The 19,568-nt window shown below is 46.4% G+C and overlaps 1 protein-coding gene across 1 annotated transcript in view; it reads right to left on the bottom strand.

The window, feature by feature from the left end:
* prex2 (phosphatidylinositol-3,4,5-trisphosphate-dependent Rac exchange factor 2) overlaps nucleotides 1-19,568 on the bottom strand; it is a 220,312-nt gene that overhangs the window by 33,474 nt on the left and 167,270 nt on the right. Inside the window, 6 exon segments of the mRNA XM_070435678.1 lie at nucleotides 11,098-11,212; nucleotides 11,858-12,001; nucleotides 12,350-12,452; nucleotides 15,864-16,010; nucleotides 16,289-16,386; nucleotides 17,338-17,379. Of these exon segments, the coding sequence (XP_070291779.1) occupies nucleotides 11,098-11,212; nucleotides 11,858-12,001; nucleotides 12,350-12,452; nucleotides 15,864-16,010; nucleotides 16,289-16,386; nucleotides 17,338-17,379 (649 nt within the window).

The following is a 19,568-nucleotide window of genomic DNA, read 5'->3' as shown; positions in this document are numbered from 1 at the left end:
AGAGAACCAGCTGCAATTCTCCATGACTTATTTCTGTATTCCTTTAAAGGCCTCATAGCTAAATAACACTATTTGACAACACAGGGAGGGAGGGAAGAAATACAGTACAGTCGGGAAAACGGTCCGACATACAAGTAACGATTTATGTGGCTCCCCATATTAACCCAGAGAGAACTGGATTTATGTGGCTCCCCATATTAACCCAGAGAGAACTGAATGCTGGTCCGTGTCTAAATCATTGACACATCGATGATGAAGGACTTTCACTGGATATTAAATTCACCCACAAACCCCCTGCTGTAGCAGAGTGGAACCGGGCTCGCCATTGGCTAATGAAGTACTTTTTGGCGGAGGGAGGCAGAGGGGGATTGAAGGAGAGAAGGGAGAGAGGGAGAAAGGCGTAGGGAGGGAGTCCTCATGACGTGCCTTTGGATGTGTCCCAAATGGCACCTAGTCCCTATGTAGTGCACTACATTTGACCAGGGCCAGTAGTGCACTATATAGGGTACCGCTTGAGATGCAGGCTCTCTCTGTGATATTTGTGCCGAGTCGCCGACTGGTGGGTCTCAGGGTGCTGCATGCTGAATGCATATTCAGGAAGATAATTTCCTCATCCAACAACCACCCCCATAGCAGCTGTCTGTTTACCTTGTCACAATTTATTAGATGGGGGATTAAGGGGTAGTGATGGGTTAAGGGGGGGGGGGGGGATTTTTCCACATACAGTAAGCAGTAGCCTAAAAGCAATGCCCACGAAATGAACACTTTTTCACGTCTTATAGTGTATAGTAGAGTTTACAACTGATTGAAAAACGTATTTGATTAACATTCAATCATATCCTGCTTACTCCTCTGACCATGAGGTAAAGAGCCATGGCCTATAGCATGCTAGTTATTATATACTCCAATGCACACACGCCTCCGAACCACATGCCAGTCAACAGATGATGCAAGGACACTGTCATTGTCAAAGCCTGTGTCCCAAATGGCACCTTATCCCCTATACAGTGCACTACTTTTGACCAGGGCCCATAGGGGGGGTCAGTGCACTATATAGGGAATCGTGTGCCATTTGTGGCTCACACCTAGTCATTGTCACTGCTGTCAATCTGAGGAGCAGGAAGCCCAATCTGAGGAGCAGGAAGCCTGTGTCATGTGGTGTCCTTGAGGCCTCCCAGTAGATCAGGGTTTATGGTTTATGAGAGTCACGTCCTGGTGATGTCACACCCTGCTTAACACATCTGTCCACTAAATCAGCCAACCAGGAAACAGGAGCCAATAAGGACCAACCAGGAAACAGCAGCTATTAAGACTGCAGATGACAAGGACGAGCTAAAAGACAGGAAGCAAATCTGGGGTTCCAGAGCCTTGAAGGTTCTATAAAAGGTTTCAGAATCGTACATCTAAAACTGTCAGATTCACATCCTGAATAAACAAATCAATGAGTCGATGGGTGTTTGGTTGGTTAAATCAGCCGTTTTAGTGCTAAACTAGAATAAAAGCCTGTAACTCCAGGTTGAAGACTATTGCTCTAATAGTCCCATAAAGCCAACGTGTTAGATATAGTAGAGCACTCATCCCTTTCACCTGGAAACCCATTGGAAACAGTCCCCATGGAAACCCATTGGAAACAGTCCCCATGGAAACCCATTGGAAACAGTCCCCATGGAGACCCTCGAAACAGTCTACCTCTTTCTAAGTCTCCCAATGGGAACCTAGGAGCATACAGCTCAACCCTGGATATGAAATACACATGGCCATCCTGTCAGCACCTTTCAGCTCCTTTGCAGCCAAGAGAATAGCACTGAACAGCAGGAGAAGGAGAAAAGCGCATGGCTGAACGCACAGCACACAGTAAGCACTGCTCTACAGGCTGATAAGATGCTTTCCTGAGATTTCCGAATTCAAGGAGAACGGTCTGTGGTTTCCAAGGCATCCTACTTAAAAAGGGAAAGAGTGAGATTGACAGAGATAGACAGAAATAGAAAAGAGAGAGAGAGAGAGCACAAGATCGACAGATAGACAGACAGAGGTAGAATCATCCCTGGTTCCAGACAGACAGACAGAGACAGAAGTAGAATCCTCCCAGGTTTTTCCAGTGGTTGCCTACTTGTACCCCAGTTTGACAGGTTCCTGAGGGAGCAGACTGCACACTGAGCACAGCTTGATGCAGCTGTTCCCAGCTGTTACTGAAGCTGCATAGTGGTGTGTGTGTGTGTGTGTGTTGACACAAGCACAACCGAGTTTGCAATTACTGTACTGCTCCACCTCCCTGTGCTTAGCTAGTCCCAACGAATTACACAGGACACCAGGTCACCACTCAATCAGTGACATGCACTAGTATCTCAAGGTAAAATTCAGCCCTACAATCACTGGAGGAATCTTTATGACCAGGATCAAATTTACCAATAAGTATCTTGCTTGGCAGCGGTGCCTCAAACAAAGTTTGAATGACACGCAATACGTCAAGTTTGGATTCAGCCCCAAGCTATGATTCAGCCTAGCTCACTGGAGGGATCTTCTGTACGACCTGGATACACTACACATAAATATCAGATGGTGTCCAGCTTGACAAGGGCCCCTGAGGCCGTGAAGAAGTGCTGATCCACCGAGAGAAGAGATGAGCTATCGATATCTCAGATCGCTTTACTGGCAGAAACCCTGCCCGGTGATTCCACTGCCTTGTGTATGAGTGCCAAGCATGCTCTATCGTCATCTCTACTTTGCGTAGCAGCAGTTGACGCCTACAGTCTCTCTGCCAAGGCAAGGGATGCTCTGTAGGATCCCCCATGTCTAATGTTAGTGAGTGCGTGGTGGTTGCCTAAAGCTAACTGCTTCATCTAACTGTAGATAAGAAGTCACTGAACTGCTAAACTCAAAAACCTGCAGTAATGTTACTTTTGCATTATATATATATATATATTTCAACGTTCCTTCCATCTGGTATAATTGATCCTCTCTCTAGTCTCTCTGCCCACATCTCTCTACTCCCTTCTCACCTCTCTACCTTTCTCTCTCTCTATGCCTGCTCTCTCTCTCTATGCCTGCTCTCTCTCTCTCTACTTCCATCCCATCTCACCAATTCCCTCCTCTTCTTTCCCTCCCTTGCTCTTCCTCCTTCCCTCCCTTCCCCTCTCCCGAGGTCCTGCTGTTCTCTACACAGGTTCTGTTCTTCTCCTCTTTGTTCTATGGTCCCTGGCTGGGTCACTGTAGGGGCTTAAGGCTTCCGCACGCTTTGGTTCGGCTGGCGCCTACCAGAATTCGACTAAGTGAACCGAACGAGTGTGCTCGCACACTCCCTTAAAAGAACGTAGCTTGAAAAACAAGAAAAAATATGTTTGTCCATCTTGAGACCTCGTAGCCAGTATACACTTCCTCAAAATAGTCTGAATTAATTTTAAGATAACTCAAGAAATCTTTTATTCATTTTGAAGTGTTTGCTGAGGAGATCTTAGTCGCGGAATTTTACATCTAACTAAGATGTTTGATGCAGTAATTCTCAAGCGAAAAAATGTGCATGAAAATGAGTCGTCTATCGTTGAATGAAAACAAACACTTCATTGAAGAATCCCTTACTATTGACAAATGACCGACGAAGGGGCGTAGACTTCGGGTTCCAAAATTCGTCTCGACACAATAAAAACTATGTAATGTAGACGAAGAGCTGAAAAAACCCTTGCCGAAGACCAAAACGAACAAAAACGGCACAAAATGTCGTCATAATATATGCACAAACTGTTTCGGATGGGAAGCATGCGGAAGCTTTTAGGCTGAAGAACACTGTACAAACATTCAGAGCATTCTGCATTCTATTCCCCGCCAACAATCTCTCTGACAGAGACCTAACTGTAAGGCTTCCCCTCTGTTCTACCCATCAGACACTGTGCTGCGTGTTGCTTTCAACGTTTTACAAAGTGAACAAGAGGAAACTGTCTTAGCGCTACCTGGATGAGCTTCACAAAAGCCTATGGAATGTAAAAAAATACATACAAATAATCAAACTACCATAACATTTTACAGTCGTCTGTTTAAAGTCGGAGTTACTGTAGGTTTTCTGCATCGTTGGCTTTCAACTATTACTAAATACATGTGAGAAGATATCATTTCTAAAACATTGTGTGTCTGGACGCATGTGCTCTCTTTGCATAGTGTTCATCAGATCCCATGGGACCTGACATCTGTTAGTGATTTGGCCTGTTCCTTTATGTTTTCGGATTACTTGAATGACTTCACCACCAGGTGCGATGGCTTTCCGCCGAGCGTATATCTCTGTACTGCATGTGGTGTAGGCGGTGTGTGTGTGTGCGTGCGTGACAATGGGCTGCTGGGATATTTCAAAGCCACCCCCGCGCAGCACTGGTGTCGTACGTGACTGAGTTTACAGCTCGGAAAGAGGATCAGTCCCACAATGCATCTTGGCAGAGACTTCAATAGATGAGCGTATAGTGAGATCGACAGAGAGAGGATTTCAAAAAAACACATGACCGAATACTGCCTTTACAAACACACACATGCATAGTGTAACTGCAATTACTCTATCCACTTATCCTCTGTATGTTGTTTGGTGGACAAATATCATTTTGTTAAATCAATCACTAGCATTTCTCTCTGTCTCTCCGTAACGTAGAGTAATATGGAGTGTGTGTATTGTGTGAGTTTGGTCCTGTCAGGGTTGTTGGCGGCCCGCCAAGCTATCTATGGGTTCAACCTCAGCTCCCCTGGCCAAGCTCCAAGGATAACAAGCTGCCTGAGGTTGACTCATCCCAAATGGCACCCTATGGACCCTGGTCAAACGTAGTGCAGGGTGCCATTTGGGACGCAAACTGAAGAGGAGAGTGACTTTACAGCTAACTCCGCCTGTGGTCAGTACAGAGACATGAGACAGATCGTTGTAGTGAGCGTTCGTATTATACTGTTGTGTGTAGGAACATGACAGGAACATGGAACATTTGAGTTGTATAGATTTTGAAGGTCAGGTGAATATTGGACAACTGCTTTTTGGCTGATGAAATTGTGTCATATTTGGGGTCAAATATCTGTTTGGTTTCAATGAAACCAGTAGCTACGTTTGTCATTCCATATCATCCTCACACGGTACATGCATCATTTAACAAGACGTTTGGGTGTACGAACTTCTGACAGGAGCTAGTATGTTCTGGAACGTTTGAACAACTGAACACTGACAGAGAGAGAGTGAGAAATGAATAGATACCTGCCGTAGGAGACAACTAGGATTAGAAGCCTTGGTCTGAACCCTAGTTCTGGACTAAAACAGTAACACTTTGCTGAAAGGGACAGTTCGTTTTGGCTGCTTTGGGCCTGGATGGCCAGCAAAACTCAGAAATCTGATTCTCTCTGCACTGTAGATGAGTCCTGAAGCTGTCCCCCAACCCAAAACCTACCTCCAACACCCAACCCAACCCAGCCTTCGCACCACCCCACCCCCCATCCTCTCCCCGTCTGTGGCCTCGCCAGCCTGTGCTTACAGAGCACATCTGCTCCCTGTTACTCCTGGAGTCTTCGCTGTCAATTCAATTAGTACGCGTCGGCTCAGGTTGTACACACACACACACAAGTACAAACACCCACGCCAAGTTCTCCTTTTCAGATGAGTCAGCTAAATTGCACACACAGCATATGTTCTGTCCTGTGCCTTTCAAGCAAAAAGGGAATCTTAACATCAGGGGCTTTAAATGCGAAGGTGCTAGAGTGAAATCTAGGAGCTAAATAAGAACACAAAATACACTATATATACACAACTATATGGACACCCCTTAAAATGATTGGATTCGGCTATTGCAGACAAACCCGTTGCTGACGGGTGTATACAATCGAGCACACAGCCATGTCAAACTCCGTAGACAAACATTGGTTGTAGAATGGCTTTACTGAAGAGCTCAGTGACTTTCAACGTGGCACCGTCATAGGATGCCACCTTTCCAACAAGTCATCTTCATCAACTTTCTGCCCTGCTAGAGCTGCCCCGGTCAACTGTAAGTGCTGTTATTGTGAAGTGGAAACGTCTAGGAGCAACAACGGCTCAGCCGCAAAGTGGTAGGCAACACAAGCTCAAGAACGGGACCACCGAGTGCTGAAGCGCCTAGTGTATAAAAATCATCTGTCTACGGTTGCAATACTGACTACCGAGTTCTAAACTTCCTCAGGAAGCAACGTCAGCACAAGAACTGTTCGTCGGGAGCTTCATGAAATGAGTTTCCATGGCCGAGCAGCCGCACACAAGCCTAAGATCACCATGCACAATGCCAAGCGTCGGCTGGAGTGGTGTAAAGCTGGCCGCCATTGGACTCTGGAGCAGTGAAAACGTGTTCTCTGGAATGATGAATCATGCTTCACCATGTGGCAGTCCGACGGACTAATCTGTGTTTGGCGGTTGCCAGGAGAGCCCTACCTGCCCGAATGCATAGTGACAACTAAAGTTTTGTGGAAGAGGAATAATGGGCTGGGGCTGTTTTTCATGGTTCGGGCTAGGCCCCTTAGTTCCGGTGAAGGGAAATGTTAACGCTACAGCTTACAATGACATTCTATACAATTCTGTGCTTCCAACTTTGTGACAACAGTTTGCGGAAGGCCCTAATTCCCCTGTGCACAAAGCGAGGTCCATACAGAAAGGGTTTGTCGAGATCGGTGTGGAAGAACTTGACTGGCCTGCACAGAGACCTGACCTCAACCCCATCGAACAACTTTGCGATGAATTGGAATGCCGACTGCGAGCCAGGCCTAATCGCCCAACATCAGTGCCCGACCTCACTAATGCTTTTGTGGCTGAATGGAAGCAAATCCCTGCAGCAATGTTCCAACATCTAGTGGAAAGCCTTCCCAGAAGAGTAGAGGCTGTTATAGCAGCAAAGGGGGGACCAACTCCATATTAATGCCCCTGAATTTTGGAATGAGATGTTCGATGAGCAGGTGTCAACATACTTTTGGTCATGTAGTGTACTTTTGGTTATGAGAGTACAGAGAACTGACAGGAAACTGGCATGTAATAAAGAAGGCTAGCAGATGGTTACACACACACACACGACACACACACACACACACACACACACACACACACACACACCACACCACACACACACACACCACACACACACACAACACACACACACACACACACACACACAGTATCAGTCTCCATAGTCTGGTGATATTCCAGGGCGAACCAATGAAGGCTCCTTACCCCTCTAGAGTCTGCTAACACACAGTCAATAAAACAAAGCACACAGACAGACACCTCTAAAATACTCTCATTCACTACAAAATAAGACAATAGCCCCAGAAAAACCCAGTGGATAATGTTATTACACACAGACAGACAGAGAGAGAGAGAGAGAGAGAGAGAGAGATAAAGAGAGAGAGAAAGATAAAGATAGAGAGAGAGAAAGAGAAAGAGAAAGAGAGAAAGAGAGAGAGAAAGAGACATTTGAAAAGGTCAAACTATCAGAGAATGATGGAAAATGACTCAGGTCGACTGAGTTTCTGTAGCTATAGTAAAAACCAACGATGTTTATCTAAAATATGAGGCAATAGATCATGGAAAGACCTATTGTTGCGCTCCCTCCATCACGCTGCAACTAAAATGAAAAAACGTAACGCTGACTGCCCTCCTGAGACATGAGAGGTATTAGGGGATGATGTGGCACACATGGCAGACACACAGACACACACAAACACACACACACACACACACACGCACAAATGGCTGATGCCGGTTTCTAAATCAAGCGTAGCCAAGGCAGATTCTCTCTTCATACCACAATATATGCGTCCCAAATGGCACCCTATTCCCTACATATATGACCAGGTCAAAAGTAATGCACTAGATAGGGAATAGGGTGCCATTTGGGACGCTATCAATGAGTTTGATCTTGGGCCCTACGTTGTTCTGTGACTAATTAACTGCAGTATCAAGAACAGATGTTTACTTCATGCCTGATATGAACACGTACGTAGCTGAACAGACGGGCTCTCAGGTATTGGGGAACGGAATGGGAATGCACTTTGGAAGACGCACGAAAGAGTTTTGGAAGACGTTGTAACCCATTATTCCATTGACTGAGATCTAAAATCAGGCTACGCTCTATGATATTCATGATCTGATCGGACTACATTATCTAATCTGACTACATTGTCTGATCGGACTACATTGTCTGATCGGACTTCATTGTCTGATCGGACTACATTATCTAATCTGACTACACTATCTAATCTGAATACATTATCTAATCTGACTACACTATCTAATCTGACTACATTATCTAATCTGACTACATTATCGGATCTGACTACATTATCGGATCTGACTACATTATCGGATCTGACTACATTATCTGATCAGACTACACTATCTAATCTGACTACATTATCTAATCTGACTACATTATCTGATTGGAGTACATTATCGGATCTTAATATCATCTAATGTTTATCATGACTGCAACCCTCTAAAGGTGGTGTGGATCTCTCAGATGGTAACTATATGTGTTTCATTTGGGGGAGGGATTTTTTTTGGCATCTAACCCCTGATTCAGTGTCAGCTATTTTTTGCCTCCCCCCCCCCCCCCTAATGGTTAAAGGGATCCTTCAGGACTTTGGCTATGAGGCCCTTTATCTACTACCCCAGAGTCCGATGAACTCGTGGACACCATTTTTATGTCTCCTCGTGCAGTTTGAAGGAAGTTGCTAGCTAGCATTAGCGCAATTGCTAAATAGCGTTAGTGCAATGACTTGGAGTCTACGGTAACTGCTAGCCGGACTTCCAGTCATTTCGCTAACGCTAGTTAGCATTGGCTCACCTAACTTCCATCACACTGGATGCAGAGACATCAAAATGGTATCCATGCGTTCATCTGACTCGGGGGAAGTAGATAAATGGCTTCATTGCCAAAATCTGGAAGGATGACTTTAATGTAAGGAGTAGACCAATCTGGTCCTTGATAGTTTTTTGGGTATTTATTTAACCTTTATTTAACTAGGCAAGTCAGTTAAGAACACATTCTTATTCACAATGATGGCCTAGGAACAGTGCGTTAACTGCCTTGTTGAGGGGCAGAACGACAGATTTTTACCTTGTCAGCTCAGGGATTTGATCTAGCAACTTTTCGGTTACTGGCCCAACGCTCTAACCACTGGGCTACCTGCCGCCTCAAGCCTCAACCTCCACCTCAAGCTTTTATTGGCAGTCTCTACTGCTAGCACCGAGAGTAGCCAAGTGTCCAAATAGCTTAGTTCCCTATCACACTTATGGTGCAATTCCATATAGGATTTACGCTAACGTTTTACCCAAAAGGCTCAGACTTTTCTGTTTCCATCTACGCTGGCCAGCAACTGTCTCTCACTTGGGGTCAAAGCCAGGCCACTGGTACTTTTCAGCTTGCATTTACATAACAATGGTTAACTGTGAACTTTAACAGTTTCTCACAAAGCAACTGTCTCGATTATGCTGAGATTGTTGATTCTGCTCTTCACAAGTCCTCACTCCCAGCACTAGCTATGGAAACTTCCCCTAGTATAGCATAAGGGTGCATACACTAGTGTAACACTGGTGTTACAGTCCAAAAGCAGCGTTAGCGTTCCCTCGGTTTTCACTGCTTTGTGCAGCCACGTCTCCTATACGCTAAGCAACGGTGGAGCCAGCTTCCCCCTGAAGCTAGGACAGCAGAGTCCCTTTCCCATCTTCTGAAAACACCTGAAACCCTGCCTCTTCAAAGAGTATCTTAAATGATCCCACAGCACCCCCCCCCCCACACCCCCCCGGTAAAAAAACAACAACAAAAAAGCCTTTTGTGAACTAACTTTCTAGCACAGACTTCACTGATAGCTACTTTACTGAGGAAAGATGTTCTTACTATGACAGATATGTGGTTGTGCCACCTAGCTATCTTAAGATTAATGCACTGACTGGAAGTCACTCTGGACGAACAGAACCTGATAGGAGACCATTTGCCAAAGCTGCTTTTCTCTCCTTAATTAACAATAATGGAATTGATTCCAGCACTGGTCCTGTCAATATCCCCACCGTGCCTGTCTGACGGTGCCCTCAGGGCTAATCTGATCACCCCCCCTGTCATCAAAGACAATAAGACGAAGAGCCTTGGCAAGACACAGTTCGCTTACCCCCCCTTAACAGACAGACACACATTGAAGAACGAAAAAGTTTGGTTTTCACCCCGCATCTCCTGAAATCTCAGTTGTTTTGCTTTAACATAAAAACCCATTGATATTTAGCCCTCATATCACAGAGATATGACAGTACTTAACGGGTCACCCAGATGGAAGGAGGGGGGGGAGATGGGAAAGATGTATTAAAACACTCTATGGCTGCTTTCCAAATTGCATCCAATTCCCTTTATAATGCTCTACTTTTGACCAGGGCACCTAAGGCTCTGGTCAGAAGCACTGCACTATATAGGCACAAACCCAGATTTCCAATTCTCACAGATGTTCTGAATCTTATAGAAACCCTGTATATCATTTCCATGTCATTATTCGATGGGGGTGGGTAGCCAATCAGGGGAGGGCCCCATGTGTGTGTGTGCCAATGGGGCGTGAGGAAACCGGGTCCACCCGGCTCTGCAGTGGTACTCCATCACCATCATTGTGCCGACACGCTGGGTGCTTTCAGCCAATCAAGGTGCTGGCCTGCTGTGCTGTTCTCGACCAATCACAGCACAGTCCCGCTGTGCCTATTCAGCAAATCACTTTGCTGGCCCGCTGTGTGTTCTGGGTGGCAGCCAGGCGCCAGAATGTGTGTGTGTGTGCGCGTGAGTATGGGTGTGCATGAGCATATGTGTGTGCGCGAGCGTGCATATGTGTGCGTGTGTGCTGGAATGGAATGTTGTGTCAAAGTATATTAGACAACCTGCAGAGAGAAGCTCTAATGTCTCTGCTGTTTCTCCTTCAGGACAGGAACAGAACACTGGGCAGACAGGAAGGACGTAAAACTATAGAAGTCATATCAATCCTATCAGCCTGTCAACGGGAGACGTCGGGAGAAGTCTTTCGCAAAGGGTGGAGACCAGAGAACGTGTGTGTGTGTGTGTGTGTGTGTGTGTGTGTGTGTGTACTAGCAGCCCATACCTCAGTCTCTTGTAGTACTGTTTGACTTTGTCCAGCGAGGCAGAGTTAATCTGAGCCTGGTATTCCTCTACAGACACACTATCCCTGTAGTAATACCCTTCCATACTCTCTAGAGCTACACACACACAATTGACAAGGGGAGAGGAGAAGAGAGAGGGGAGAGTGAGAGAGAGCGAGAGAGAGGAGAGAGGGGAGAGAGGAGAGAGAGCGAGGGGAGAGGACAGAGAGATGGAGGAGAGGAGAGAGGGGGAGAGAGAGAGAGAGGAAGAGCAAGAGAGAGGAGAGACAGAGAGAGGAGGAGAAAGAGAGAGAGAGGGGGAGAGGAGAGAGAGGAGGAGAAAGAGAGAGGGGAGAGAGACACATTAGAACGTGTTACTGCAGAGATACAGCACTCTAGTTTTACTGTCACATGCACAGGACCCAGCAGGTGTAAAACAGTACAGTGAAATGCCTTGCACGCTCTTTCCCACCCATACATAATAGAGGTAGTAATATAGATATGAAATAAAACACGTGAAATGCCAGAGAAGAAAAAAAAGACAAACAATTACGAGAATCCACTTATATACAGAAATCCATCAATATCCTGACCCGTATTCATAAAGCATCACAGAGTAGGAGTGCTGATCTTAGGATCAGTTCCTCCCCTTCCATGGAACCGTCTTCATCATGATCTAAAAGGCAAATCTGACCCTAGATCAACGTTCCTTCTCTGAGCGTCGTTATGACAACGGACCCTGTTGGCCAAGCGGGGTCTTACCCTGGGTGAATAGGACAGGGTAGATCTTGAAGCCTCCTCCGTTCCGGAGGCGCTGGGGTAGCTGGGAGAAGTAGAATGTCTCCAGGTAGAAACAGACCTTCAGGGCCTGGCGTGTCCCCTCCACCGCATACGACATGGGCATGTCTGGGAGAGAGACAGCAAGGGTCAAGGGCCATACGTAGGCTGCGTCATCAATGCAGCCCTATTCCCTCCATAGTGCACTACTTTTGACCAGAGCCCTACGGGCAGCAGGTTCCATTTGGCGCGTAGTTATACAGATGGGGAACACAACAGGTTTAATAAACGACATGTTATATACAGCAGGGAACACAAGCCAAATGGGATTGAATGAAGCTGAGCTGAATGTAATTGAAATGAGTTGAATTACATTCACAGTAAGATAATGTTATCTAAATGAATGGAGTAGGGACAGGGGGTGATCTCCTATAGATATACACTATGTCGTACAGGATCATGTCTCTCCATACATACTTGCAACCAGTGGTTCTCCTTCAAACTGTCTGAAGTAGAAGGTGACTTTCTCCAAGTCAATCAGAGCTACCTGAGTGTCCTCCAACATGGCCTGCTCGTCAGTCTGTAGAGAGAAACACAATCAGTCAACCCTCCAACATGGCCTGCTCGTCAGTCTGTAGAGAGAAAACACAATCAGTCACTCCTCCAACATGCCTGCTCGTCAGTCTGTAGAGAAGAAACACAATCAGTCAACCTCCAACATGCCTGCTCGTCAGTCTGTAGAGAGAAACACAATCAGTCACCCTCAACATGGCCTGCTCGTCATCTGTAGAGAGAACACAATCAGTCACCCTCCAACATGCCTGCTCGTCAGTCTGTAGAGAGAAACACAATCAGTCACTCCTCCATCATGCCTGCTCGTCAGTCTGTAGAGAGAACACAATCAGCAACCCTCAACCATGGCCGCTCGTCAGTCTGTAGAGAGAAACACAATCAGTCAACCCTCCATCATGCCTGCTCGTCAGTCTGTAGAGAGAAACACAATCAGTCACTCCTCAACATGGCCTGCTCGTCAGTCTGTAGAGAGAAACACAATCAGTCACTCCTCCATCATGCGCTGCTCGTCAGTCTGTAGAGAGAAACACAATCAGTCACTCCTCCAACATGGCCTGCTCGTCAGTCTGTAGAGAGAAACACAATCAGTCAACCTCCAACATGCCTGCTCGCAGTCTTGTAGAGAGAAACACAATCAGTCACTCCTCCATACATGCCTGCTCGTCAGTTGTAGAAGAAACACAATCAGTCACTCCTCCAACATGGCCTGCTCGTCAGTCTGTAGAGAGAAACACAACAGTCACCCTCCAACATGGCCTGCTCGTCAGTCTGTAGAGAGAAACACAATCATCAACCCTCCAACATGCCTGCTCGTCAGTCTGTAGAGAGAAACACAATCAGTCACCCTCCAACATGGCTGCTCTCAGTCTGTAGAGAGAAAACAAATCAGTCAACCTCATCATGCCTGCTCGTCAGTCTGTAGAGAGAAACACAATCAGTCACTCCTCCAACATGGCCTGCTCGTCAGTCTGTAGAGAGACACACAATCAGTCAAACCTCCAACATGGCTGCTCGTCAGTCTGTAGAGAAACACAATCAGTCAACCCTCCATCATGGCCTGCTCGTCAGTCTGTAGAGAAACACAATCAGTCACTCTCCAACATGGCTGCTCGTCAGTCTGTAGAGAGAACACAATCAGTCCACTCCCCATCATGGCCTGCTCGTCAGTCTGTAGAGAGACACACAATCAGTCAACCCTCCAACATGGCCTGCTCGTCAGTCTGTAGAGAGATACACAATCAGTCAACCCTCCAACATGGCCTGCTCATCAGTTTGAATTTGTTTTAAATGAAACTAGGCAAGTCAGTTAAGAACACATTCTTATTTACAATGACGCCGTACCAAAAGGCAAAAGGCCTCCTGCGGGGACGGGGGCTGGGATTAAAAATATAAATATAGGACAAAACACACATCATGACAAGAGAGACACCACAACACTACATAAAGAGACACCTAAAACAACAACATAGCATGGCAGCAACACATGACAACACAGCGTGGCAACAACACAACATAACAACAACATGGTAGCAACACAACATGGCAGCAGCACAACATGGTGGCAGCACAAAACATGGCACACACATTATTGGGCACAGACAACAGCACAAAGGGCAAGAAGGTAGAGACAACAATCCATCTCGTGAAGCAGCCACAACTGCCAGTCTGCACAGAGAAGCACACAACAATGTGTGTGAGATAATGTGTGTTTGAGGCAGAGAAACACAACAGTGGGTCAGTGTGTGAGAGAATGTGTGTGTCGCTTCCTTTCCATTCTCCATGCAGCATGTTTACATGTTGGTGCGTGCGGGTTAAAGTGAGTGTACAGTGCCTGGTGTGTGTGTGTCTGCTTCCTTTCCCAACATCCGTCACAACATCCTCTCACACAAACAACTAACACATCTGCTCCCAGGCCAGACACAGAGGAGAAGGAAACGCTTTGGCTAGTGCCTAGCTGCTCCTCTGTCACACTCCTCCTCTCTCCCTCCTTTCCCATCTCTCTCTCCATCTTATCCCCCCCCCCCCATCTCTCTCCCTCTCTAATAAATGGTGCAGCAGAAGCATTATGTACCTACTGTGTGGTTGAAGTGTTACCGGAGAGACATTAGGGATGCCCTGTCTGACTGTCGCGTGAGAACAGAGAGTTCGGTCGTCGCTTACCAGGAACCAACCACTACCTCGCGATGGTGTGTGGGAAGGTTTACCGAGAGCGGGTTTAACACACACACGGTTCGGCATGCACACACACACCACTGCCTTTGATTTTTGCTTGCACCTGCAGGTACAGTGCCTCTGCTTAGAGTTAAGATGTATATATATGGAGTTCAGAGAGAGAGAGAGAGAGAGTGCCTCTTAACCTCCACACTCATGCAAAACATACTTAATCCTGTCTCAAATGAAATGGAGTTCAACTTCTGAAAACCAGAAAATACCACTTCTTTTCACTTTAAATTACATTTGGGCTATCTCAACCATTCAGTCAGTGTATAAATAATGATTAGAAAATATCACTGGGAACAATAATTGCTTTCTGAGTGATATTCTCCCCCTCATCCCCAGCAGACCAGGGGGCAAAACTCTTCCTCCTCCTCTGTTCTCTAAGTGGGTGAAGTTAGACTTTACAATGGAGATTTTCTCTCTAACACAATGACAAACTGTAGTGCTCTAGTGCACTTAAACAAAGTGCACTTATCCGGGAATTGACTACAACTACGAGTTCTGCAACTATCCTAATGTAGACGTATGTGTGTGGGGATTGACAGAGGTCAAATCTGGTCTGTTATCGGTTATCCTGTACTGAACTGTACCAACACAGCAGTGCTAAGCTGGGCTACAGAGCTACATAGTGTCCGGTTGCTGAACCATGGAGGGGCAGTATTGGGTGTACTGTAGGACGCTAGGAGAGCCAAGTCCCCTCATTAAACAAGAGGACAAAGCTCCTCTGAGGACAGTCGCAGTACAATGACACGGCTGTTCACAACCACAATCAACCTAACGTCACCGTCCTACTCCTCTCCAGGCGGCCCGGTACACATGCAGGAACGCACGTACAAACTCGTACTCGCGCATGCACACACACGCACGCACAATCAATTCAACTCCACTGCGGGCGGTCACATACACACAGGAGCACTAAGTTTGTTTGTGTCTTTGTTTTGGAGCTGATTTGGTGTGGAGGTGAGGTGAGGTGAGGCCACCAAGCATTTCCTCTGGTAAAGAAATAACATGGCTTACAATATACTCCGCAGTATTCTAATCTAGTTTTGAATCAGGTGCCTTGCAGAGTATTTGAAATAATGTGGAATATTTGGGGGCAACATCTTAGCATTTTTTTGTGTTGCAAATCAATCCTATTTAGCCTCAATATACAAAGAGTGTCCAGGGGTGGTTGGTAGCTGCCTGTCTGCCAGTCACTCACCAGGTTGGGAGAGAGGAGGGACTGGAAGTGGAGAAGTAGCCCAGCGGAGGCTATCTGTTCCAGCCACCGTCGGCTTGCCTCCTGGGCCTCCTGAGGGTCCTGGGGGTCCGGGGCCTCTGGGTCTGACTCCCTGCCTGATCCCTGGGTCTGGAGGGGGGGAGGAGGGATGGTTAAAATGTTAAGCTAGCTGTAGGGTTACAAAATTCCAGTAACTTTCCCCAATTCCCGGAGGATTCCGGACTTCCTGGTCATTGCCTCCTGATTCAGGGAATCTTCCAACTGGGATTTCGGGAAAATCTGGGAATTTGGGGAAAGTTACAGAAATGTTGAAACACTCGCACACACACACACACGCGCACGCACGCACGCACGCACGCACGCACGCACGCACACACACACACTCACTCACTCACTCACTCTGTTACCTGGTTGAGAACAGCCAGTAGGTGTTGGGAGAAGGCACAAACAGCTGCTACCAGAGACTGACAGAACACCATATCTCTTCTCAACTGGATCTCTGAGTCTAGAGAGAGAGAGAGGGATGGAGGGAGGTAGAGAGAGGGAGAGATGGAGGGAGGTAGAGTGAGGGAGAGACAGAGATAGGGGAGGTGTGTGAGAGAAAATGAACTTGTTATCGATGCCGAACACAAATTACATTAACTCCCTGGGTCGGGTCAAAAGTTTTTCAAAGTTCAATGTTCAGTTGTGGTCAACGTTCAAGTCAGTTGGGCATAAGACATGAATTTGAAATACATGGAGTCAAAAGACAGGTGGTCTCTAGCTGAAAATAAATTGCCTGGCGCCATAATTTCCTGGAAAATAGCCTGCAAGGAGAAGTTAAGCAATCCACTCATTTTAAAATGGGTTCAGGAACCTCCAGTAGAATTCATAATGTGTTTCCTCCGTGCAACATTATTATCTTTAATTAAATTATTTGTTATTATTTAACTAGGCAAGTCAATTAAGAACAAATTCTTATTTTACAATGACAGCCTACCCCTCCCCTAACCCGGACGGCGCTGGGCCAATTGTGCGCCGCCATATGGGACTCCCGATCACGGCCGGTTGTGATACAGCCCGGGATCAACCCAGGGTCTGTAGTGACGCCTGTAGCACTGAGATGCAGTGCAGTAGACCGCTGCGCCACTTGGGAGAATCTGTTCACTCTATAACCTTGAGAAATAGGGAGATATCATGTGTTCTTAAGGGTGCTGTAATGGGATCATGAGGGACGTTGTCATGACAAAAATGTTCCTGTAGGTGTTTTAGGAGGACTTAGCTAGTGTCTCAATTACTGTGTGGAGAGAATGATGTAGATGTTCTGCAGTTTAGTCCCTAGAATTCAATTTCACTCCTCTGTTTCATTCCAGATGTGTGTATTGAGGACACTGTGGTGTGTGTGTGTGTGTGTATGTCCCTATCAACTGTACATTGTTTTTACATCCAAGGCATTTCAGAGGAGAGGAAAACCAACCTGTGTACTGTAGTAGGACCAAGAGCAGTCGTGTCTTCACCTCTGCAATAGTGAAGGACAAACCAAGGTTAGACTCTCAGAGACTTTAGGATACTTTGGTGCTTCTGACCCATAAAACCTGATAGGATGTCTCTCACCAACTGCCCCGTTAGGTCTAAATAGGTCTCTACACATATGAAGACTGACTAACGTCATAACTGAAGCACACAGATAATATGAATGTGTGTGTGTTTAGTCATATGAAAGCCACAGTGGTGTTAGTGGAACAGTAAAAACCTTGGCAGCATAGAGGCTGGGTGAGAAAGTCATCTTGAGAGGTTCTGCTATTGTAAACAAGCAAAGCTGTAGTGTGCTGTTACACTGCTTACATTGCTTATTTCACACACAACGTCACACACACACACAAAGTCACACACACAAAGTCACACACACACAAAGTCAAACACACAAAGTCACACACACAAAGTCAAACACACACACAAAGTCAAACACACACACAAACAAAGTCACACACAAAGTCACACACACACACTCACTTTCACAAAAGTGTGATCTGATCAGGGGTTTAGGCACACATACACACTTAATTCACACACAAACACACGCTCCAACAGAAATAAATAGTGTCAGGATGTTGGATTAACATACAGTGCCTTCAGAAAGAGTTCACACCGCTTGACATTTTCCATATTTTGTTGTGTTACAGCATCAACTACATAACTGAAATCACTGAGTATCTTACAGAGTAATCACTGGCAGAGACAGCTCTGTCCATTAACATCACTGATCTATCTAAAAAGAGAGAGAAGAGGTGGCGTCATGTCAATGTGGAATTCTGACATTTTTACAAATGAGTTCAAAATGAAAGCTGAAATATCTTGAGTCAACATGTATTCAACTACTTTGTTATGGCAAGCCTAAATAAGTTCAGGAGTAAAAATGTGCTTATCAAGTTACATAATTGTAACGGTTCTCCTCTTCCTCTTCATCCGAAGAGGAGGAGCATGGATTGAACCAAGACGCAGCGTGATACTTAGACATGATATTTATTTAGACACGACAAAACAACGAAGACAAAAAACGAACTATACTTGAATTAACTAACAAAATAACAAAACGAATGTAGACAAACCTGGACGTAAGAACTTACATGTAACACGAAGAACGCACGAACAGGGAAATGACTACATAAAAACCGAACGAACAAAATGAACAAACAAACCGAAACAGTCCCGTATGGTGCAACATAGACAGACACTAACACAGGAGACAACCACCCACAACTAACAATGTGACAACACCTACCTTAATATGATTCTCAATCAGAGGAGATGAAAACCACCTGCCTCTAATTGAGAACCATATTAGGTACCCATTAACCAACATAGAAACAGAAAACATAGACTGCCCACCCAAACTCACGTCCTGACCAACTAACACATACAAAAACTAACAGAAAACAGGTCAGGAACGTGACATATCCCCCCCCTTAAGGTGCGAATTCCGGGCGCACCAGCACAAAGTCTAGGGGAGGGTCAGGGTGGCATCTGACCACGGTGGTGGCTCAGGCTCTGGGCGAGGTCCCCACCCCACCATAGTCAATCCCAGCTTACTTCTCCCCTTCAGAATGTCCACCCTCTTATTCCACCCACCTAATATAAGAGGCAACACAAAAATAAGGGACAGCTCCGGGAACAAGATAGCTCAAGCAGAGAGGTAGGTCAGGATAGAGAGGTAGCTCAAGATAGAGAGGTAGCTCAGGATAGAGAGGTAGCTCAGGATAGAGGGGCAACTCCGGACTGAAGGCAGCTCCGGACAGAGAGAACAGTCTGGACTGAGGGGCAGTTCTGGATACATGGCAGCTCTGGACGCTCTGACTAGACGCTGACGTAGCGACCTCGGACGCTCATGGCTGGCTGACGGCTCTGGACGCTCATGGCTGGCTGACGGCTCTGGAACGCTCATGGGCTGGCTGACGGCTCTGGACGCTCATGGCTGGCTGACGGCTCTGGACGCTCATGCTGGCTGACGGCTCTGGACGCTCATGGCTGGCTGACGGCCCTGGGACGCTCATGGCTGGCTGACGGCCCTGGACGCTCATGGCTGGCTGACGGCTCTGGACGCTCATGGCTCGCTGGCGGTTCTGGACGCTCATGGCTCGCTGGCGGTTCTGGACGCTCATGGCTCACTGGCGGTTCTGGACGCTCATGGCTCACTGGCGGCTCTGGCAG

This window comes from Salvelinus sp. IW2-2015, linkage group LG27 (genome assembly GCF_002910315.2).
Source record: "Salvelinus sp. IW2-2015 linkage group LG27, ASM291031v2, whole genome shotgun sequence".
NCBI lineage: Eukaryota > Metazoa > Chordata > Actinopteri > Salmoniformes > Salmonidae > Salvelinus > Salvelinus sp. IW2-2015.
This window is presented reverse-complemented; position numbering and strand designations above follow the sequence as displayed.